Here is a 23925-nt window from a genome sequence, read left to right as displayed (position 1 = left end):
AACGGCTTCCGGTTCTCGCTTCCGCCTCTCATTGTCACTCTCCGATATTCCTCCGCCCTACCTAGTCGGAGGCAAGATGATTTCTCGCCGGAGCTCAGTAACTTGTGCGGCGAAATGAAAAATCGTCGTCGGGCGACGGAGGAATTGCTAAGAAATTCATCGTTCGCGCTCTCTCGGGTGAAGTCCCGCCCCTATTAACATCCACAGATTGGGTTCGTCATAATGAAATTAAATCCCAATACTGCCCCTTTGTTTTTCTAATTAAAGACGAGAGCGGCATATACCATAAATACAATTTTGTAATATTATAATAAAAATGATGGGAAATTGGAGTTGGTATTACGTGTATTTCAAAATGTCATCGGTAAATATAGTAAAAATTTTCGCTTATATTAATAATATATTCAGATATAGTAAACTAATCAAATACTCATAGTAGTATAGTATTTATATCATATATTCATATAATAATTTTCAAATACTCATATCAGTAGTATATTAAATATATAGCACATATATATTGCACAGATACTCATATCAATAATATGTCACATATATGTTGCAAGTACATTAGACGCTCATATCAACATTATATCGAATTGTATATCACGTACATTTTTTTTACTACAATATATCAGTAGTTAGATATATTACATATATACTAATTTTATTAAATGTTTTTTACAAATTTGCAACAGTCACATGATTATTTTAAATACCAGCACAAACATAGCTCAACGGTTAATGGAAAAAAAATGATTATTACTATATTTGGTTTATTTTTAATTACTATGTTTTTTACTTTAATTAATTTTTGTCACTTACGTGATCATTTTGATTTATTGATTTTCATTTCTTATCTCAACTTTTTCACCATAATTTTAATTTGATATTTTATCATTATTTTTTTAATTCAGCCATAAATTTTTAAAAATAAACTAAATTGTTTACTTTTAAATGTGCATAAATTATATTTTAACAATATAAAAATTCAAATAAATAAAAATTGAAACTATGTAAGCTAGAATAACAATGAAACCACGTAAAAGTAAAAAGTATAATATAAAAAATAGTTACTCAAAGTATTGAATATCCGTTGATGTATTGACGTTTTCATCCATCCATAGTTTCAACATCAATGTACAGTATTGTGGGATACTTGACAAAATATGAAAATATCATCACAATATTATTAATATAGACATAATATTAAATTTCTAATTGATTCAAGATAGGTTTGATTTGTTAATTTAAATATTTTATAGGAATTTTTTTTATTTTTATAACTTTCAAGATATATTCATTGACATTTATATTTTATTAATACTTTCATCCCCGTCAACATTTAGAAGATTGAGTTAAATCTACAAAACTCAAACACTTAATAGTTTTCCTTCAAAAAAGAAAAAACTTTGTACACCAATTAAATTAATTTAAAACTAAAATACTTATATAATAATACAATAATTCGGTGGCCGCAGTCCATATAATATCGAATCGTGTGCGGTAAGAAATGAGAAAGACAGCTACTTCGCTTTGGCAGTAGCAGTTGCAGTTCGTTATCCTTAAAATCACTCACCGGAAAACCACCATCGGCGGCGGATGGCAACGATGGCACGAACGCCTTGGGTGAGGATTAGGGCCTTCCCGATGCTGAATCCTCCGATTCTGCACCAGTCAAACTTCTATTTTGGGGGAGATGCATCTCTAAATTTCGGAGGGGTTTCTCGGTGTCCGCATCTGTAGATAAGGTCGATGGAGGAGGAGTTCGGGTTCGCTTCGCACCTTCGCCCACTGGAAATCTTCATGTTGGTGGAGCAAGACTGCCCTCTTCAATTACTTGTTTGCTAGGTTGGTTTATTCACTAGTCCGGCTGATTTTTAGTTTGCTCTGCCTGTTAAATTAGGTTCTGCAATGAATTTTGGGCCGAATTTGATCATAAATAGCTACTTTGCAGAGCATGTTCGATGTAATTTGTCTTCACAGACTTATACTTTTGTTTCTTACTTGTGGATTCGATGTCTTAGGTCCAATGGTGGAAAGTTTGTTCTGAGAATTGAAGATACTGATTTGGAAAGGTCCACTCGACAATCGGAGGAGGCTGTGTTGAAAGATCTTTCTTGGCTTGGTCTCGATTGGGATGAAGGTGCTTAAGTTATTTCAGTTTTTAAGTCACGTGTTTTTTTGGAGCATTTGTTTCTTCTCAATTCCAATTTTTGTGTTTCGTGGTGTTTGTCTTGATGTATTGCCACCAGTGTATGAGGCTCAGCATCACAATGCTCAAGTCAACATATTAGCTTTAGAGCACAGCCATTCCTGAATGGGAATTTATACCTTTGATGCTGTTTTCTTTGAAAAAGTATGAATGGAGTCCATCTGTTTGGATCTTGTTAGTGATATAACCATATGCAGGTCCCGGTGCTGGTGGAGAATATGGTCCTTACCGACAATCAGAAAGAAATACTCTATACAAACAGTATGCGGAGAAGCTTTTAGAATCTGGTCATGTATATCGCTGCTTTTGTTCAAATGAGGTAATCAGAAAAACATCATATATGGTTGTTTTTTTTAAAAAAAGAAATTTTGAACTTCTAATTAAGCAATGTTTGGTTGATAATGAGTTTTCACTATTCTGGGTTCCTCTCATTCTCATCAGGAACTTGAAAGAATGAAGGAGGTAGCAAAGCTGAAGCAACTGCCTCCTGTATATATGGGAAAGTGGGCCAGTGCTACTGATGAAGAAGTACAGGAACAAATGGAAAAGGGTACGCCTTACACATATCGATTTCGCGTGCCTCAAGAAGGGAGTTTGAAGATCAATGATCTCATACGAGGCGAAGTAAGTTCTCCTGCCTTTAGTTTATCTGCACTGTAACTGATCCCTTTTTGTACGTTATTGTGGCCCTGTTTCGGTATTTCTATTCCTCTAAATGAAAGGCTGTATTTCTTATTAAAATAAAAAATGGTATGGCAGATGTAATGGACTCATTATACAATGGACTGATAGAGTGAGTGAAATTGACTCAATAGTTCAGAAGAGAATATAGTGTATGCATACATGTGAATGCCTGGTGTCATGGTCATGCTTGTCCAGGGCCTGTTGCCTGTGGCCGCATGTCCATAACAACCTCTTTCCACATACTTTTATGCCATGTATTTAGTTTTGCTTGTTATTTTGTTTTGCTTGTACTTTTGGTGGCGAGTGACTCCTCGCCACTTTGCATGTTCACGCCTGCCAAAGGCAAAATGCTTTATAATCTACCTTAGGGGGTACACCTAGTCATCCTCCCTACATTGCGTTGTATTCTTGTCTTGCCGCTAATCTATTCTCTTGCATTCAAGCTTACAACAACTTCCAAAATGCTTTCAAACGTTTTCCAAAACCTTTTTCTCTAACCCCGTTTTCCAAAACCGTTTTCTCGAGAACGGGGGTGGAGGTTGCGACATATAGCCTTTGTGTCACTGGCTATTCGTTTCCGCATTGGCTGACTTGCTAGAGGGTGAAAGCAAGTGCCGCACAATCGCTTCTTGAGTCCCGTTAAAGTGCGATTGTGACACCTGGCGCCCAAAAGTTAAAAGATTTCCCGTCTTTCTTTAAAAAAAAGGTGCAGTTAACACATATGACCAACTACCTGATGCCTCTTTCTATAAGGGTTGAGATAGAGTGCATTCTTCTCTGAGAGGGGCAGATGGTTGGTTAAGTCAGAGTCATGTCGTGTGTGTAGCTCTCTGACGCTCATTTGCATAGGCCAGAGGATTTGTGAAGCTACAACAGTGATGCCTCTTCAATCAATAACAACTACCCTCTCTTCAACCTCATTAATCAAACTTATGTTGTATTTGGTTGTTAACTTTATTTACTAGTGTCTTGAAGGTTAGCTGGAACTTGGATACACTTGGAGATTTTGTAATTATGAGGAGCAATGGGCAACCTGTCTACAATTTTTGTGTCACTGTTGATGATGCTACCATGGCTATCTCGCATGTCATAAGGTAATGACTGCATCCTCCTTAACCTATATGGACTTTTACTTGCTGTTACTTTTACTCTCCTTGAATATTTCATCTCATCCGTTGAATTTCCTTTACACCGTGACGTGTTAGCTAATTTTCTCAGTATTTTCATTTCAGAGCAGAGGAACATTTACCGAACACCCTAAGGCAGGCCCTGATATATAAGGTAATCTTATACCCCTTTACCTTCAGGGTTTTATTTATTTATTTAAAATTTCATACACTAACCAAAGGAATATGATTTCTCTCGTTAATAAATCCTCCTGTTACAGGCTCTTGGTTTACCAATGCCTTATTTTGCACACGTTTCCTTAATTCTTGCACCTGATCGTAGTAAACTGTCAAAAAGACATGGTGCAACATCAGTTGGTCAGGTATTCCTTTTGTTGCATACGTTTGATTCCATAGGCAAAAGCTGGCATAATATGTGATATATATGTCTATTTGTATATATTCCCATATTTTTCTTAAAGTTCTTTTTAATTGGAACATGCATTTTAACTTGAATTAAATACTCCTGATCTCTAATAACTCTGCTTAACAGTACAGGGAGATGGGATATCTGCCCGAGGCTATGGTTAACTATCTGGCTCTATTAGGTTGGGGGGATGGTACTGAGAACGAGTTTTTTACTCTTGAACAACTTGGTTGGTGATTCTCTCCATGATTTTTCTTTCTATTTCTTTTTCCGCCCTTTCCAATCTTTATTCCAATGATTTCTAACATTTTTTCTTGATTACTATTTAACTGTCTTCTTGCACTGACAGTGGAAAAGTTTTCAATTAGCCGTGTAAACAAAAGTGGTGCTGTTTTCGATTCTACTAAGTTAAGGTAATAATGATTTGATACTAAATGGGTAAAAGTTTTCTTGCTTTTAGAAGCACGCTCCTGCAGTTCAGATTTTAACAATGTCATTAGAATTTTAGTTCTTTGTCAAAATGCATTTGTATTTAACTAATATGCTTTATTTTAATGACTATTGTAATTTATTTCATAACTAATAAGAAGCATTAGTCATCATAACTATTTCTCTCCAATGCAATCTGTGGAAATTAGGTGGATGAATGGTCAGCATTTGAGAGCCCTTCCATCCGAGGAAGTAACCAAGCTTATTGGTGAACGCTGGAAGAGCACGGGTATCCTGACAGAATCAGAGGGGCCGTTTATTGAGGTAAGAGTCTATTGCATAGGAAGGCGGAAATATTGTTAACTTAAAAGAATGATCATCAAATAGTAGTAAGATGTCCATGAGGACGAAAGGAGCTTACAAAAAAGGACTCCAATTGGCGTAAAAACAGTGAGAATCTTAGGGACTGAAGGTCTTGGAAAGAGTGAGTACGCCAACTGGAAGTTATTAATATTTCTTAATTTGATGCCTCTTCCCTGCCCTAGGCTTGCTTTGAGAAGTCCTAAGGCTTAGTTGCACTCAAAGTTCCCACGATCGCAACCTTTATCACTTGCTTCCTTAATTCGATGCCTCCTCTCAGGCTCTCAGCCCTAGACTTGCTATGAGAAGTTCCAAGGTTTTAATTACACTCCCCCGATCACACCTTTACCACATTAGGCCAAATGATTCCCTTTCTTAGGTTTGTGGGTATATAGAAGTCGTAGAAGTGCATCTACTGAGTGGAGAACGCCCTTGCAAATTGAAAGGTCCTGATAATTTAGTTTCAACAAGTAGAAGCAAGATTTACGATGATAAAAAAAGGATGGCAAGAGTCCTACACAACATGTTTGTGTGACATTAGAAAAACCTGATTTTCTTGGGAGTCTTCTGCTTCCATGTGGCTGAAGGGAGAACAGAGGGTAGGATAGGAGGAGCTTTTGTCAGAGATGAAAAGGTGGATTTACACAAGAGAAGACCCTCAGAATGCTCAAAAGACGAGAGCTAACTGTTGGTTAAGAAGTACTAGTTGCTGGTGCAGCATGATAAGGAGCGCTATTAAGCCTTCAGCCTCATGAACAATAGAAGCCTTTGCGAAAAGGGAAATTCCTTGCCTTATTAACCTCATCCAGAGTAAAATTGTTGGAAAGGCACCTGATACAGATTTGGGACAACTTGCTTAAGAAGAGGGCATTCTCCATTTCCAGGCTTAAAGGTGAAAAACTTTCTGGTGTTGCGATAGCAATTGGAAATAGAAAGCAAGGGCTTTTGTTGCTACCTCCTTGCAAGGTCTTGAAAACCGGTATTATGACTTACCCAATTTTTAATGACAATGATCTTGTACCATGATGCACTTGTCTCTTAAGAAACAGCCTGCCCCGCTTAGAGAAAAGATAAATGTTTCTTTTGGTGAGACTTCCTACTCCCAGACAACTTAAACTCAAAAGGAGGAAAGGCGAATTTCAAGTTTACTAAATTGGTGTCCTCTGCAGTTCCATATGGAAGGAAGTCTCACATTATCTTTCCCACTGCTTAACTTGCATGGGAGTCTTTGTATGTAACTTTAAAATAATCTTATATCTTATTTGTATTATGGTGGAATATCCATATCCTTCATGATCGGAAACTACATAGGGTTCGTGCTTTAGTGTAATTGGGCATTTGTGCCTTTCTGTTTTTTTTTTGTCTGTTTGGCAATAATGTCTGGTAGATTGATGAATTTCAGTAATGTTCTTTCCTTTCATACTGCTGTGCTACAATTATGAAAGCATTGCACGGTAAGTGATTTAATTTTATATATAGGAATCAGTTCAGCTTCTCAAAGATGCAATTGACTTGGTTACTGATGCTGACAAGGCGCTCTCAAACCTTCTATCTTATCCTTTACACACTACTCTAACAAGGTATTTTGAACTTCGTGCATATTGTCATTATTACCATGATATTATTTTGCATAACAAGACTTGAAAGTTTGTGAAATAATGATTTGGGTAAATCTTCCTCAATTCAATGATCTTTAAGATATTTAAAATAATGTTGTCTTTCATTATGGCAATACTTTTATCATACGTATTTCTTTTGTCGTATTGTGTCTGATGTAGGATAGGGTTGAGAAATAGAATATGAGATATAGAGGGGTAGAGAAGATTGTAAAATAGAAATGCAGGAGGGAGGAGGGAAGAAAGAGCGGAAGCAAAGATTTATGGAAACCATATGAAGTTTTGTTTGGCCTAACAACCTGCTGGTCCTTTCCATATGTGAATAGCAGGTTCATAACCACACATCTGGTGTTCCCCAAACACTTAGTTGAGACTGAAAGAGTAGTATCAGTTCTAAATATCAAATGTTGCAACCTAAATAAATGGAGGGCTAGGCTTGTTGCTAGAAGCCAGCTTGCTCTCTGACTAATTCAATCATTCTTCTTTTTTTTTTTCTTTTTTTTTTCTGTGTTAGCAAGCAACTATTTCCTTTTGTGACTAAGATTTTATATCTTGTGTAAAAAACGGTTGATAAGTTTCTGATGGCCGTTTGTTTTGTGAGAATCTAAGATTTCCATAGGGTGAGCACCTATATTTGCTTGACAGGAATGTTTAATACCTGAACATTTTTAGATGGCTAAGCATCCTAAGATGCCCATCAGGAGGGATCAAAGCAATTTGGAACACCCTCCTGCAACATGAATTTTTTAGAAGATGTGCTCAACATGGGAGTCTTAAAAAAAGATGCCCTCAACATGAAAATTGTAAAAATCCATGTGGTAGGAGGACATGCTCAGATGCCTCTTGTATAGGCATTTTAGGATGACCATGTATCTAAAAATGTTGGAATGTTCAACATTCCTGTCAAACAAATACAGAAATCTAGATGTCAATTCCATAGAAATCTTAGATTCCCACGAAACATATAACCTAGTAGTTTATTTGCCCAACTTATACTCAGATATTGCTATATTGCCACATCCTCTATCTTCAATTTGCAAAATTATGGCTGCGGGAGAATGCCTTTTGCAAAATTGATACTTTCAATTTCTTAAATTTATGGATGCTTGAAGATTTTCCCGCTGTCTGCAGTTTGGAAGCTAAACCTGTTGTAGAAGATGAGCTTTCTGAATTTGCAGCCAGCCTCATAGCTGCATATGATAGTGGTGAAATCCTTAGTGCGCTTGAAGAAGGCCATTCTGGCTGGCAGAAGTGGGTGAAGAATTTTGGAAAATCATTGAAACGCAAGGTATGCTTCAACTCATTGCCATTTTATTATTTGAATTCTCGCTTCCTTGTAGTAATTTTCTTACCTCTTAGTGTTAGAAAATCAGAATCCTTCTCCTAACTAGGACCACCAATGGCAGGGAAAATCGCTTTTCATGCCGCTCCGACTGTTGCTGACTGGAAAAATCCATGGCCCCGATATGGGGACCAGCGTGCTCTTACTCCATAAAGCTAGAACTTCCGGTGTCGTCGCTCCACAGGCCGGGTTCGTGCCACTGAATGACAGGTTTGAAATTCTTAGACAAATTGACTGGGAAACAGTAAGCCAAGATAACACTATATTAGAGTCAGCTGAACCTGCGGCAGTCCCCAACTGAGGTTTTATACAGTTTTGATCGGCTTTTCGATGAAATTTGTCAGTATAAATTATGTTTTGGTATGAATAATTTGTGGTTTTTTGTTCTTGTAATCACGAGAAATAACTATCCGATGAGATGTACTCCGTATTTGTAATGCAGTGTCCAGTTTTTGGTTGAGTGTACACATGCTGATGTTGGCTCGGGGTGCAGGGTGAGAAATTATTGAATGAGGTCACCATAACGAGACAATTTCTAGTAACCATTTGATGCATATTTGAAATCTATATGCCTCATTATACCTCAAATATATATTTAAAATATGTTTTTTTTAGAAATGTAGATATTGCATGAAGGAATATTTTACTTTTTTTGACAAAATCTCAATTGTATCATATTTTAAGATTGCTGCATTGACCAGCATTTTCTTTTTCCAATTTGCAATATCTGAAAGTGAATTAAAAGTTTAAAAAAAATAAACGAGAGAGAGAGAAAAATTTGTTGATTCAATCAACAGAATCTTGCCGAAGTTTAGAAGTTAGATAATTTCATTGGTCTCATTTATTGCTTTCGTGTTCATAATCGTATAATGCGATTATAAATAATGTAGTCAATAGCCGTTATTTGAATGCTATTTTATTTTATAAAGTCAACTTTTAACAATTTTGTAGTTAAGCATGTTTGGATGATAGTAATATTAAGGTAGATGATCATTTAGGAAATTCTCATGTTGCACCATTTTTTATTTTAAAATTTGTACTATAAAGAAAAAACTTTCAATAAAGAAATATTTGTCGATAATTGTTTTATAAATTCTTTTGATGGTGAGTATTGTTTCGTGAAAAAAAAAAACACTTTTCTCTGGTTCAAATGTAGGTGGGGAGGAGCAAAATTTTCTAACTTAGGAAGAGGAAGAGTAATAGGTAGTTTATTTAAGTTAAAAGTTCGAATTGACTAAAATTTTAATGCTGAAAATTAACTTTAAAAAATTAGTTAAAAAAGTTCATCTTCAAAATAGATTATATTTTTATTTGAAACTGCACCAGCATGAATATAACTTACGAGTTAGACATCTACTAACTTTTAGTTATAGATTCAAATTTTCATACCTCACGTTGGTTGTACATAAAACAAAATCGAGAATACGACATCATTTTATGTTTTTACTGCAATAAACAATATGTTTCACCAACATTTCTATAAATGAAAAATTCCATCAATAAGTATTTTCATAGTCCCAAATGTAAAAAATTAAATAAAAAATAAAATATTACCCCATAGCATAAATTTAATTGTATTTTAAAAATTGCCAACTTTTTTATTTATTTTCAAATATAACATAAGTTTGATTTTTCTATGTATGTTTCCTATTATATTTGGTTTTCACTTTGATTTAACATATTATTGTTAAATTTTAAATTTTTTATTTATTGAAAATACATATTTATTTCATGTCATTGATGTGAATTTCTCAAATATTTATGATTTATTTGAGAAACGTCCAAACCTTATTTACTAATTTAAGTAAAATGAATTAATTTTCATATTTGCTGACATTGATATTTCATCAATAAGAAAAGATATCTTAACATTTTTGCTATCCTCTCTAGGTTTAATCCATTGAACTATTCACCTCCCTCTATAACTTTCGTTCAGAAGACGCGTGTATCAGACGCGAGTTCAAGCCAACAGCACGATGTAAATTATTTCCGATTTACGCAAATATCGGTTCTCTCTTTCTGTGTGATTTTGTTGAACAGGTTTCGCTTACAGGGGCTTCAACTTGGCAACAATCAGAGAGCGGAAGCAAAAAAGGGGAAAATTCAGGTATGGATTTTGAAGAATCGGTTGAGCTTCGAGCCGGACGTTGAATTCAAGCTACCACTGACAAATTTTCTTCGATCCAATTCCCTCCAGAATCATGATTCTTTGAATGGATCTGTGTTCGTCGATCCAGCAGCAATGTCGGTGTCGCAAACCCTAGGTGGAACGTCCAGATGCGGCCGCGCGATCGGCCCTTCGCTCGATAAGATTGTCAAGAACGCGGCCTGGCGTAAGCATTCTCACCTCGTTTCTTCCTGTAAATTGGTTCTCGATAAGCTTGATTCTCTAGGGGAGGCTCCTCTTGATCCTGCCTCCGGACTCGCTGGCCTTTCACCGACCGATGCAGAATTCGTGCTCCAACCTCTTCTTTTGGCCCTTGATGCTGCATACGTCAAGGTTGCCGAGCCCGCACTTGAGTGCCTCTTCAAATTGTTCTCCCGCGGTCTTTTTCGTGGCGAGATCGAGCGGCCGGAGAGCGAGGCGAATTCCAGTCCCAGTACCATTGTGTATAAGATCGTTGAGTCTGTTTGCAAGTCTGGAGGTCTCGGCGATGAAGGAATTGAGCTCACTTCTCTCAGAGTATTGCTCTCTGCGGTTCGAAGCCCTTGTGTATTGATCCGCGGGGATTGTCTGGTCAATGTTGTTCGGACTTGTTATAATGTGTATCTCGGTGGCTTAACTGGGACGAATCAGATCTGTGCAAAATCCGTTCTAGCTCAAATTATGGTCGTTGTTTTCAGTAGGGTGGAGGAGGACTCAATGGATGCTCCTATGAGGATAATTTCTGTGAGTGAATTATTGGAATTTACCGATAAGAACTTGAATGAAGGAAATTCTATATATTTTTGCCAGAACTTCGTTAACGAGGTAATGGATGCCAGTGAAGGGATTGCGGAGAAGAAACTATATTCGTTTTCGTCACAATTACAGAATGGCAATGCTTCGCCACTGAAAGTTGACAATAAAGGTGAATCTGATGTAGGAGAAACGGAAGATGGAGCCGAATCAGGTGGTTGTAGTAAGATTAGAGAGGATGGATTCCATTTGTTTAAGAATTTGTGTAAATTGTCAATGAAATTCTCATCACAGGAGCACCCGGATGATCAAATCCTTTTAAGGGGGAAAGTATTGTCTCTGGAGCTGCTAAAGGTTGTTATGGATAATGCAGGTCCAGTTTGGCGTTCTCACGAGAGGCAAGCATTTCATTCTCCATTGATCATTTTAGTGTTACTCACGAACACATCTTTAGAAGTGCCTTTAACTCCTCAGGTCATGCAAAATGTTGACCAAATTAGTTTTCTACCTTTTAATCATGCAATTTTATCTTATTAAACTTGGTATTTTCATTGGGAGAAATTACTTCCGGCAGTCTGAAAATTGTCTCATTTTGTCGGGTACTTTATAGTAAGCTATTGTTGATTCGATAAACTGTGACAGATTCTGTCACTGTTGGTTTCAGGTTTCTCAACGCTATCAAGCAATATCTCTGCTTATCATTATTAAAAAACAGTGCATTATCAGTGATGGCCATCTTCCAGCTTCAATGTTCTATTTTTACGAGCTTGTTAACAAAATTCAGATCGGGATTGAAAGCAGAAATGGGTATCTTCTTTCCCATGCTTGTTCTCCGGGTGCTTGAGAATGTACTTCAGCCTAGTTTCTTGCAGAAAATGACCGTGCTCAATTTATTGGATAAGATATCCCAAGATTCGCAGATTATGGTGGACATTTTTGTCAACTATGATTGCGATGTTGATTCTCCAAATATTTTTGAGAGGTACTGATTTTGCCCATACCTTTTGTTTTACTCTAGTTTAAATTATAGTTTTCCTTTGTTTTCTCGAGGGTTGATATTTTTCTTCCTCTCCTCTGCATGCGAGAATGGGGGGGGGGGGGGGGGGGGGGGGATTATGTGTTGGTTTGTGGAGGGGGATTTTAGTTTTCATAATGTGATGTTAACCTCATAAGTCACACCCCATTGAAATATTTGCAGGATTGTGAATGGCCTTTTGAAAACTGCTCTTGGACCACCTTCTGGTTCGACCACAGCATTGTCTCCAGTGCAGGATATCACATTTAGGCATGAATCTGTCAAGTGTTTGGTAAGCATAATTAAATCAATGGGAACTTGGATGGACCAACAACTGAAGCTAGATGATACTTCTTTACCCAAGATTCTTGAGAATGATGCTTCACCTGAGAGTCATTCGATTATAAGTGGGGAAGAAACAGCTGCTGTTGACTCTGAGCTCAATACGGATGGAAATTCTGAGTCTTCAGATACTGCTACACTTGAGCAACGAAGAGCTTACAAAATCGAACTCCAGGTTTGAGCATCATCTTATCTTTAGTTAATGCCATTTTATTTATGTAGAGGGTGGGTGACAAGTGGGGCCTCCAATTGTGGTAATGGTAATATTATAATTCAAATTAGTAGGGTTTAAGATGAAGGTTCAAGTTAGGATAAGATGTACAAATTCTATATGGCAATTTCTTGGGAGATTTTTGGAAAGATATGTAACAAAATTTGTGAAGACAACTAGAATGAGGTGGAGTTTTTTTTTGGGGATACGGATAGAGTTTTTGGTTATGGTCTCCTATGGTCATTTATCTCAAGGAAGTTTTGTTAGTGGCTGTTATATTGACAAGTTTGAGAGCCTTTTCGTGGATCTCTTTATTTTGTTTTGTATAAGGTTTATTTAGTCATCTTGTTTGCAACTATCTTTTGCTAGAGACGAAAGTTAAGTTTCTTATATTAAAAAAAACTATCTTTTGCTAGAGATGAAAGTTGTTAATGTTGTTGATGGTTTTATTTATTTATTTGGGTGATAAACCATTTCGTCAAGAAGAGAAAATAAAATAGAGGAAGGGAGATGGGGCATTCTTCCTAGGTTAGATTCATTAGAAGAGATAACAAAAAGACTTCCCAGTTGACATTGGTAAAAAAAAAAAAAAACTCTTTTTTTTGAGGTGCAGGTTGATTGTGGTTGGATAGTTCATAGTATAAAATCATTAAAAGTTTCATCTTCTTTTGTGCAGTTGTTTTGAAATATTTTATTATGAATGGTTTGTATTATTTGTTGGCGTCAATAATGATGTACTATAGTTCTTGAACCGCCATGGGTTGATTTAGTGGTTTATAAAGCCAATGTGAATAAAAAAACTCAGAAGGAATGAGTTCAAGTCAATGTGGCCTGGCCACCTACGCAGAATTTAATATTATTCGACTTACCTTAGCAACCAAATATTATAGGGTCAGATAGTTGTCCTAAGAGAATGATCAAGATGCATGCAAATCTGGCTTGAACAATCACATATATCAATGAAAAAAAGATGTACTATATTTCTTGAGAATCATTGAATTCTGTGTTTCTTTTTTCTTTTTTATTTGCCTTTTGGTCTAGGACACCTCATTCTTGGATATTTTTTTGAACTCAAACATTCTGTGTTTTTGCTGGTAAAAAAAAAAAAGGAAAACATTAGCTGTTCCTTATCAAAAAAAGAAAAAAAAATTCATGTATGTGCACATAAGTGGACTTTATTGCTCTAATCGGATATTTGGAACTCATTAAAAGCCTGAAGAGAAAAATATATGGTTCACTGTGATGAAGATCCTTTTTAACTGTTCCTTTTTCAGATTTGATTATTTTTTAGTTTCAGATTTTTAGTCATTTGGGCCTATTTAAAGGCTTGTTCTTCGAACTGATTTCATAATCTCTTGGGAATAAGAATAACAAATTTGAGTATTACAATTTACATTACACTATATAAAGTTTAAAGGGTTAGAAAATTTTGCTCGTTTGTTGATTGCATGTTGGCCAATTAGAAAGCACTTTGCTTCTTGTAATTTGCCTTTCCTCCTTGGTTGTTCCTTACTAATTGTTCCTGTTAATCGGATTGGCAATTTCCTCAAATCTTGCTTGGTTAGTGTATATTCATCATATAATCTATTATTTTCAACACATTTCCATCTTAGAGGTAATTAGCCTGAAGCACATTGTTCTAATAACTTTCCTGATTTATGTTCAGAAAGGTATTTCGCTGTTCAATAGGAAACCTTCCAGGGGTATTGAGTTTCTGATGAGCACAAAAAAAGTTGGTGGTTCCCCTGAAGAGGTGGCTTCTTTTCTCAAGAACACTAGCGGCCTGAATGAAACGGTCATTGGGGATTATTTGGGTGAAAGGGAGGAATTCCCCTTGAAAGTTATGCATGCTTATGTAGATTCATTTAATTTTAAAGCGATGGATTTTGGTGAAGCAATAAGATTTTTCCTACGAGGCTTCAGGTTACCAGGAGAGGCACAGAAGATTGACCGCATTATGGAGAAGTTTGCTGAGCGGTACTGTAAATGTAACCCTGGTTCATTTGCAAGGGCAGATACTGCTTATGTTCTTGCTTATTCTGTAATAATGCTGAACACAGATGCTCATAATAACATGGTGAAAGATAAGGTTTGCCTCTGACTTATGCACTCGATCGTATATTGCATGTTTAACAGCCTGCATGTAAAGCTAAGGATGTTATTTAGGTTACCATCTATGACTCTGATCCTGTTAACTATAGTCTATATGTCTTTTTCGATTAGTTCCTTTTGTGGAGCTTTCATATCTAATCTCCTTGGCTTGGCCAAAAGGTCCAAAGATTGGATGGTGAAGATGTTATCGATTTTGAACCAGTGTCCGTTATTTACTCAGAAGGGGTAGAAAAAATTTTCGAAAAAAAAAAACAAATGCAATATCTACCGTATATAAACACATTGGGATTATATTTGGCTACTATGTCCATTGTCCATGGAAGCAAAACATTAAACGGGCCAGAACAGTCCTCAAGTACCTAAAAGAGCCAGTCATTCTGACCTAATTAATCATGTGCATTTCCCCTTGGGCCTTTTCTATATGCTTTCTATTTATACTAATATGGTTCTGATCCGAAAAAAATTGTAGCCTGGGGATCTGTCTCTTCATCATGAGAACAGTACTGCCCCATCTAATAGGTTCATTTTAATTGCAAAATTGTAAAGTTTTTCATCGTTTTATGTGGGAGATGTGAACGGAGGCTAATGCATGCTTCGTGAATGATTTCACAGAAGTAATATTGTCAGACTCATTGCATGTTTAAGATTCACAGAACTTGATTTCTGGAGTTTTTTGCCTTCTGGTGGCCGGTGGATGTATGCAACTATTTCTGAACATATAGCATATACTGCTTCTTTTCATTGTTAAGTTTTGTTTACACATTGATAAAAGAAGTTTGAGTTGTTTTTTGAGTTTTACACAAATCATAAAACGTATTTAGACGTTTTTCTGACTTCTGTTATGCATTGGTTGGATATTCAGATGACAAAAGCCGATTTTATCCGGAATAATCGAGGAATTGATGACGGCAAGGATTTACCTGATGAGTATCTTGGTGCTCTTTATGATCAGATTATTAGGAATGAAATTAAGATGAATTCTGATTCTTCAGCATCACAAAGTAAGCAGGCAACTAGCATCAACAAACTTTTGGGTTTGGATGGTATACTCAATCTAGTTTCTTGGAAGCAGACAGAAGAAAAAGCCGTTGGTGCAAATGGGCTTCTTATAAGGCACATACAGGAGCAGTTTAAGGCGAAGTCTGGAAAGTCTGAGTAAGCTATGAAATGGAATTTTATCTGTTATTTCTGTTCTGCTATTGAGAATATGAGTTTTTTTTGGTGGCAATAGTTTTCCCTTAGTAACTTGAATGTGCAAAGCTCTTCTGGTTCATTATTGGCTCTATCTGTTGTATTAGATAGAGTGATATGGCTTTCCTTTTTGCTCATTTTCTGTTAGTTTATTGTGGATTTTCATCGAATTGATCTGCCATGTATATGTTGTAAAATATATATTTGTAATTTGTCAATAGAATATTTTATTTTTTCGCCTAAATGATTAGAACTTACTCTTATTGAAAAAGGAACTTATTTTCATCTGCATTTGCAGATCTGTTTATCATGCTGTGACTGATGTAACAATATTGAGGTTTATGGTGGAAGTATGCTGGGGTCCTATGTTGGCGGCATTTAGCGTGACTCTTGACCAAAGCGATGATAAGCTTGCTACTTCTCAATGCTTGCTAGGCTTTCGGCATGCTGTGCATGTTACAGCCATGATGGGCTTGCAGACTCAAAGAGATGCTTTTGTGACATCCATGGCTAAGTTTACCTATCTTCATTGTGCTGCAGATATGAAACAAAAAAATGTTGACGCTGTGAAGGTATGCATATTCTTATCATTGAGACAGCATGTGTTTTTTTTTCCTTGAAAAAAATTTCTCACGAAGGAAGCTTAAACTGTAGGTACATTTTTCTGTATTACCCGATGAAATTAAGAAAAGATCTAATACATGGTGACTTGTATAGGCTACAAGAACTAAAAAGGATGCTCATTTTTCCACCCCTTAGAAGCACATGCTTTATCTCAAAACACTTGAACCTTTCAAATTAGGTCTAATGGGCAAGCACTGTGTTAAGGAAAAAGCCTGTTCTTAGAAGGGAAGACAATAATTTATGGATGTGTTTAGTTTCTCGGTTCATATTGAATTATACATGAAGAACTAACTACATACTGTGTGGTCTTTTAAATTCTGTTGCATGGTCAACTCTTGCAAGTCGACGAGTTTCTTTCCTTTTTTTTTTTTGAAAATAAATGGTCCTTTTTCCTTCTCTGAATGTGCACGTGCAGGCAATAATATCAATTGCCATAGAGGATGGTAATTTCCTACAAGAGGCATGGGAACACATATTTACATGTCTCTCTAGAATTGAGAATTTACAATTGTTGGGAGAGGGTGCACCACCCGATGCATCGTTTTTGACTTCATCAATTATTGAAACTGACGAGAAAACAATGAAGTCAGTGGGTTTATCATCTCTGAAGAAAAAAGGAGGTCTCCAAAATCCAGCTGTTATGGCTGTTGTTCGAGGAGGTTCATACGATAGCACCTCTCTTGGAGTGAATTCTCCAGGACCAGTAACTCCGGAACAAATTAACCACCTTATTTCAAACTTGAATTTGCTTGATCAAATAGGCAATTTTGAGTTGAACCACGTATTTGCTCATAGTCAAAGCTTGAACAGTGAAGCAATAGTAGCATTTGTGAAGGCACTTTGCAAAGTTTCTATTGCAGAGTTGCAGTCTCCAACAGACCCACGTGTGTTCAGCCTCACTAAATTAGTTGAAGTGGCGTAAGATCTTTGTCTTTACTATGAGTTACTGCATCTGCATAATATTTAATGTCCTAAAGTAATGAAATATTTAGGTTTAAAGGACTATTTATATAATAGTATTTATTGTATCTAGGGTTCCATGACACTCCAGTTAGGTAATGCTTCAATTTTTCAAAATGCGTCCCCTCTACAGTCTCTCTGAATTACCCATCATAATAAGCCTATTGGACAACATCTCTATGATTTATGCGAACATTTAGAAATGGAATGGGAAAATCATCACAAAAAATTGTTTCTTTTGCAGGCATTACAACATGAACCGCATCAGATTGGTGTGGTCTCGCATGTGGAATGTTCTCTCTGATTTCTTTGTCTCAGTTGGCTTATCAGAAAATCTGTCAGTCGCAATATTTGTGATGGACTCACTGAGGCAGCTCGCAATGAAATTTTTGGAGCGTGAGGAGCTTGCAAATTATAACTTCCAGAACGAATTTCTGAGACCCTTCGTAATTGTTATGCAGAAAAGCAGCTCCACAGAAATCAGGGAATTAATAGTTCGGTGCATTTCACAGATGGTTCTCAGTCGCGTCAATAATGTGAAATCTGGATGGAAAAGTGTCTTTTTGGTACGTTCCAAACATTAGTAATAAGATTGGGTGCTACAATACTAACATATTGCTAGAACAGAAAGTTTAAACAATTGGGTTGGGTAGATCTATTCACGTCTTTAAATTTCAGTGCCCCTTTTGTGTCACTGCGAACTTTACCTTTTACTCACATATGGACTGTTAATTCAAGTAGGGAAGGGATGTCAATGCAAAAAGTTGACTAAAATTCCAAATTACACAATTTTAAAATTGAAGCTATTAGGTTCGGATTAATTTGATCCTGTGTTATTTCTTTAACATATTATGATGCATTCTTCCAGACAAGTAATATTAAATAGATTAAAAAAAAGATCTTAGGAGTCCTCCCTCCCAATTACGATTTTTTACAATGAGCACAATTGAGTCGTCATCTTATATGATCACCTTACAACTCACCTATTGTCTAAGGTATTCACTGCTGCTGCTGCTGATGAGCGGAAGAATATTGTCTTATTGGCCTTTGAAACCATGGAAAAAATAGTTCGAGAGTACTTTCCTTATATAACTGAGACTGAAACTACAACATTTACCGATTGCGTCCGATGTCTCATTACCTTCACGAATAGCAGATTTAATAGTGATGTCAGTCTCAATGCCATTGCGTTTCTTCGGTTTTGTGCTGTTAAACTTGCAGAAGGGGGACTTGTTTGTTATGAGATGGTTGTAGATGATGATTCATCCAAAGCTCCAGATGCACCTACATCCACAGATAAAGATGATTATGCTTCCTATTGGGTTCCTTTGCTTGCAGGTAAAACTGAATTTTTTGCTCGATTGGGTGCAATTGTTTTCATTATACGTACTGGGGAAGTCACCTTTTTTTATGCATTTTTCTAGTATCTTTTGTTATGGGGATAAATTTTTTTTGTGATTGTTATTTGCTATGCTATATCAGCTGTTAGTGTTTTCATCCCTTCCACGGATGATTGTGTCCTTGCATCAAAATCAATGAGCAAATTTACATTTTTCCTCTTCACACTGATTGAATAGCAGAAACATACATAGCTGTCAGTTTTGTTGCTTTGAGATGTATATGTGAGACTTTCATGTTTATATCCTGTGAAGACATAATTTGGGTTTGGAATCTACATAATATTTTTTTGTTATCCTTTCAGGGCTATCAAAGTTAACATCTGATCCTAGATCACCAATCAGAAAAAGTTCCTTGGAAGTACTTTTCAATATCCTAAAGGACCACGGTCATCTTTTCTCGCGTCAATTTTGGGTTGGTGTTATCAATACTGTAGTTTTCCCCATATTCAGTTCTCTTTATGGCAAGAAAGAAGTGGACATCAATGAAAGTGATGAACATCCAGAAGGAAGTACATGGGATTCTGATACCTGTGTTGTTGCTGCAGAGTGTTTAGTAGATCTGTTCATTAGTTTTTTCAATGTAATAAGGTCTCAACTACCGGGCGTGGTTGCGATTCTGACAGGATTCATTAGGAGTCCCATCCATGGTCCTGCAAGCACGGGCGTTTCTGCGCTAATGCGTTTGGCAGGCGAATTGGGCAGCAGGCTTTCAGGAAGTGAGTGGAGAGAGATTTTTCTTGCTTTGAAGGAAGCGGCAACATCAACCGTGCCTGATTTTATGAAGGTCCTGAAAACCATGGATGATGTCAATGTTCCCGGGATTTCTCAGTCTTCTTATGATGTCGATGTGGCTTCTGATCAAGGTTTGTCAACTGATGGTCTCGATGACGATGATCTGCAAACGGCCTCATACATAGTTTCAAGAATGAAGAGTCATATCGGCATGCAACTCCTCATCATACAGGTTAGCTTCCTTCTCATGTTTCAAAAAGCCTTTTCTTTTACAGAATATAACATTTTCCCCTTATGTCTTTCATCAGGTCATTACTGATCTGTACAAGAATCATGCCCAACCTTTCTCGGAAGACAACATTTCCATCATTCTTGAGATCTTTTCATCCATTTCCACACATGCTCAGAAACTGAATTCTGAGATAATCCTTCAGAAGAAGCTTCAGAAAGCTTGCTCCATCCTTGAGATATCCGACCCGCCAGTAGTTCACTTCGAAAACGAGTCATATCAAAGCTACCTCAATTTTCTCCAGAATATGCTCATGGATACTTCGTCCCTGACCAATCCAACACTTGTAGAATCAGAACTTGTCGCAGTATGTGAACAAATTTTGCGCATTTACTTGAAGTGTACCAGGACGCAGGCCGAGCGGAAAGAAACCAACAACCCTGTGCTACATTGGATTCTTCCATTGGGATCGGCCAAGAAGGAGGAACTGGCTGCCCGGACGTCTCTCGTTGTCTCGGCATTGCGGGTTCTATCTGGGCTCCAAAGGGATCTATTCAAAAGGTATGTTTCACAACTTTTTCCATTGTTGGTAGATCTTGTAAGGAGTGAGCATAGCTCTGGAGAAGTTCAGCTTGTTTTGAGCAGCATATTTCAATCATGTATAGGCCCAATAATTATTATGCAATAATAAGATATCCAAAAAATATATATATATATATATTCTTTGAGGTATACTTAGCATGCCATTGTAAATCAATTTTTAACTAGGTGGCTTGAGGGGTGGAGCCAGCCACTTCGTTTTGTAGAATATGCCAAGTCCCAAAATTTTTGCCTAGTGAAAGAGGATGTATTTGCCTAGTATTGATAATATATATATATATAAATATGAGAGGAAATTTTTTTGATTTATTGCATCCATATTTTGGGTTTTTAATTCCATATGGTTATCATTTTTAGGTTTCTTTTTCCTTAAATAAACTCCATTGCTGAGGATTTGAGCCATTTTTTCGATATTTTTTCTTGGAAATTCTCGTTGTTTGATATTTCTTTTTGAGTATGATATCATACCGTTCGAAATTATTATTTACAAATATATGATCTTGAAAGATCCCAGGGTGTTCGGTTCGTCAGTTAGATTCGAATAACTTAGAGTTGATGTCAAGCATGTATTAGATTTGTGAGTTTATTTAAAATTAGAGATCTATTAATCTTATGAACCACTTAAAACTTGGTTATATGAGTTCGAAATTATAAAATATAATATTTATTTTATATATACCAACTGAAACTTACTATATATGTGTTATATAAATATGAGTTTTTTTAACCTTCTAATAGATTTCACTCGAAGAATCAAAGGAAATTGTTTTCTAATGTGCGTTTAATGAATGAATCATAAAATATATATTTGGTGGTTCTATACAACAGTCAAATTTAATTTTGTGTAAAATTTGATTTTTATTAAATACTGAGTTGAGTTATTTTTCATTATTTTTTCGTTAGAATTTGCGGGTGAATTGGTGGAAATTGTAACAGTTATCTAAGATCAAGGTCTAATTTGATCAAATTAAAAGTTTATGGTGAAATTAAAAGTTAATGGCAAAAGTTTTTACTAATTACAAGTTTAGAACTAAAAATTGGTTTTTGGTATGTTGGAAAAAAAAGAAAGGAAAAATTTTGTGATATTTTTTAAAATACATATTAATTTTATGTTATGGAGTAAAATTTCTCTACAAATGATATTTATGATGGCTGAGTATTCTTTGGGACATTTACCTAAAAGGCATATGATAAATATGTGTTTGGGGAAGAGAATACCCTGGACACGTGGAGGACCCTTATTGGGGCTCCAAGATGACTCATGAGTCATGCCCAGCTCGGACGGCCGAGATAACCACTACTAGCGTTGACAGATGCCAAGTATGAGGGCCGAGGTGAACCTGGCCGAGGTTCGACCTACCGGGAAGCTCGGTGGGGGCCGATGCGAACTACTGTCAGCGGCGTGATTATCGGGCATAATTGTCGGTCCCGAGATTACCGGGTGTAACCGACGATCTTGAGATTACCGGGTGTAACCGTAGTGAGATTAGCGGGACCACCACTCATAAGTAGAGGACTTCACTCCACGATCAGGTACGATGATTTCTGGCCTCGAACTAAACTGGGAATTCGACCTATACTGACTTGATCGTCGGAGTGCTCACCTTTTTGTGCACGTCCGCCCAAGTGCTCAGATCGGTCCGGAGGCCGAGTTCGAGCTGCAATCTGAAATACACTGTTGTGCATATCCTTGCATAAACATCTGGCGTCGTCTGTGGGAACCTGACAATCTGAGTCATCCCAATATGGTTCAACCCGCAAACTCGACCAATACGGCGGATCGACGGACCCTAGCTGCCAGCTATGCCCACCAGAGGGAGGTCGGAGCAGCGGCGGTAGAGGGGCAAGGTCACGACGGCCTAGCAACAGAACCCCTCCGCAGGTCGGCACGGATCACCGCGCCTGCCCTACCGCCTGCGCACCCGAGGACGTCCAAGGCCACCCGTGGCCGAGGTGGGAACTCTAAGAAGGGCGCCCGGGGTCGAGCCCCGGCTGCAACAAGTGAGAACTTTGATGCACTCCAGAGAGAGATGGAGGCAATGCGCACGCAAATGCGGTCCATGGAGGAAATGTATAACGAAATGATGCTAGCTGCAGGCGCAGGGTCCCGATCTGAAAATCGAGTGACGCGCGTGGACGTACGCGAGCAAAGGGGTTCCCACCTCGGCCCAGCCGAGGAGGAACGTCCTGAAGACAACGAGAGCGAGCGGTACACTCGCCTGAGGGGAGACCTCCGTGAGCATCTCAACAGAAAGAGAGGCTCGTCTCTCCGAAAAGGGCAGTCACCATCCCGCTCACACAGGAGCTCCAACCAGCAGGCAGAATCCTCTCACAATCCCGCATGGATGATCACAAGGGAGGAGTTCGACCAGCTGAGGGGCAAGTTCGATGCTCAAGTGGAGGCCTTAAAGGCCAAATGTGAGCAGAGAGAAGATTCACTGAACGATGGCGACTTGGGAGAATTGCCCTTCACCTCGGACGTTTTGGAAGCACCAATCCCTCCGAAGTTCAAAGCTCCTACCGTGAAGCCTTATGATGGGACGAAGGACCCCAAGGACTATGTTGAGGTCTTTGAAGGCCTCATGGAATTCCAAGCGGCATCAGACGCAATCAAATGCCGCGCCTTTCAGATCGCGCTTACTGGCAGCGCGCGATTGTGGTATCGGAGACTGCCAGCCAGGTCGATCTCGACCTACTTTCAGCTGAGAAGGGAGTTCCTCGCCCAGTTCTCTTCTCGGCACTATGACAAAAAGACAGCGACCCATCTCGCCACCATCAGGCAGAAGGAGGGTGAGACGCTGCGAGAATATGTCACCAGGTTCCAGGAGGAGCAGTTGAAGGTCGCACACTGCTCCGATGACTCGGCCATGTGCTATTTGCTCACCGGCCTAGCCGACGAAGCCCTCACGGTGAAACTTGGAGAAGAGGCCTCGGCCACCTTCGCCGAGGTGCTTCAGAAGGCGAAGAAAGTCATCGATGGACAGGAGCTCCTCCGAACCAAAACCGGCCGACCGGAACGAAAGATCGGCCGGGGTAGAAGTGGAAAAGATGTAGAAAGGGCAGATCCCAAGTCCAAGGACAAGGGATCCTTTTCCAGCTGCCGAGCTGAGTATCGAAGGGCGGAGAGCGGACCTACCAGGAGCCGACCTTACGAACGCTTCACCCCGACCACGATTCCAATTTCCGAGATCCTAACGAACATCGAGGAATCTGGAATGGAAAAACTACTCAAGCGTCTTGAGAAGCTTCGGGGAGCCCCGGAGAGGCGCAGCAAGGACAAGTATTGCCGCTTCCATCGGGAGCACGGCCATAACACGTCAGACTGCTGGGAGTCGAAGCGCCAAATTGAGGATCTAATTCAAGATGGCTACTTCAAGAAATTTGTGGGAAAGCCCAAGACCAGCTCAGCAGAGAAAAAGGAAGAGCGATAG

General features: G+C 38.0%; 2 protein-coding genes across 4 annotated transcripts; both read left to right on the top strand.

Annotated features, from left to right (window-relative positions):
- Positions 1 to 1830: 1830 nt before the first annotated feature.
- On the top strand, positions 1831 to 8646 carry LOC148207660 (glutamate--tRNA ligase, chloroplastic/mitochondrial-like). 2 transcript variants are annotated; one of them, XM_088118378.1, is made up of 13 exons: positions 1831 to 1851; positions 2028 to 2146; positions 2413 to 2534; positions 2657 to 2839; positions 3875 to 3993; positions 4132 to 4180; positions 4287 to 4388; positions 4559 to 4661; positions 4782 to 4845; positions 5071 to 5185; positions 6701 to 6801; positions 7969 to 8125; positions 8244 to 8646. In XM_088118378.1, the coding sequence occupies exons 4-13, from the start codon at positions 2669 to 2671 to the stop codon at positions 8478 to 8480; spliced, it is 1218 nt and encodes a 405-aa protein (XP_087974504.1). In that variant the 5' UTR covers positions 1831 to 1851; positions 2028 to 2146; positions 2413 to 2534; positions 2657 to 2668; the 3' UTR covers positions 8481 to 8646. The 2 variants fall into 2 exon arrangements, with proteins under 2 accessions (XP_087974504.1, XP_087974505.1); XM_088118379.1 differs by lacking the exons at positions 1831 to 1851; positions 2028 to 2146; positions 2413 to 2534 and having other exon boundaries at positions 2683 to 2839; positions 3865 to 3993.
- Positions 8647 to 10086: 1440 nt separating this feature from the next.
- On the top strand, positions 10087 to 20803 carry LOC148207659 (brefeldin A-inhibited guanine nucleotide-exchange protein 1-like). Of its 2 annotated transcripts, XM_088118375.1 has the most exons (12): positions 10087 to 10286; positions 10377 to 11476; positions 11743 to 12060; positions 12277 to 12610; positions 14313 to 14735; positions 15621 to 15913; positions 16248 to 16521; positions 16989 to 17491; positions 17778 to 18099; positions 18529 to 18871; positions 19236 to 19897; positions 19974 to 20803. In XM_088118375.1, the coding sequence occupies exons 2-12, from the start codon at positions 10422 to 10424 to the stop codon at positions 20580 to 20582; spliced, it is 5136 nt and encodes a 1711-aa protein (XP_087974501.1). In that variant the 5' UTR covers positions 10087 to 10286; positions 10377 to 10421; the 3' UTR covers positions 20583 to 20803. The 2 variants fall into 2 exon arrangements, with proteins under 2 accessions (XP_087974501.1, XP_087974502.1); XM_088118376.1 differs by lacking the exon at positions 10087 to 10286 and having other exon boundaries at positions 11294 to 11476; positions 11721 to 12060.
- Positions 20804 to 23925: the final 3122 nt, after the last annotated feature.

The sequence above is a fragment of the Momordica charantia genome, unplaced genomic scaffold (assembly GCF_013281855.1).
Source record: "Momordica charantia cultivar OHB3-1 unplaced genomic scaffold, Mcharantia_2.0 BLBB01000118.1, whole genome shotgun sequence".
NCBI classification, from domain to species: domain Eukaryota; kingdom Viridiplantae; phylum Streptophyta; class Magnoliopsida; order Cucurbitales; family Cucurbitaceae; genus Momordica; species Momordica charantia.
Note: the sequence above shows the minus strand (reverse complement) of the source record. Positions and strands in the feature narration are given on the sequence as shown.

What these genes read in the sequence shown, in the direction of transcription:
- LOC148207660 (XM_088118378.1), top strand. Translation starts at nt 2,669, where the DNA reads ATGAAGGAGGTAGCAAAGCTGAAGCAACTGCCTCCTGTATATATGGGA. An exon ending in CAGAGGGGCCGTTTATTGAG is followed by an intron (nt 5,186 to 6,700) that starts GTAAGAGTCTAT and finishes TTTTATATATAG; the next exon opens with GAATCAGTTCAGCTTCTCAA. An exon ending in TTACACACTACTCTAACAAG is followed by an intron (nt 6,802 to 7,968) that starts GTATTTTGAACT and finishes CGCTGTCTGCAG; the next exon opens with TTTGGAAGCTAAACCTGTTG.
- LOC148207659 (XM_088118375.1), top strand. Translation starts at nt 10,422, where the DNA reads ATGTCGGTGTCGCAAACCCTAGGTGGAACGTCCAGATGCGGCCGCGCG. An exon ending in TCTCCAAATATTTTTGAGAG is followed by an intron (nt 12,061 to 12,276) that starts GTACTGATTTTG and finishes AAATATTTGCAG; the next exon opens with GATTGTGAATGGCCTTTTGA. An exon ending in ATAACATGGTGAAAGATAAG is followed by an intron (nt 14,736 to 15,620) that starts GTTTGCCTCTGA and finishes TTGGATATTCAG; the next exon opens with ATGACAAAAGCCGATTTTAT.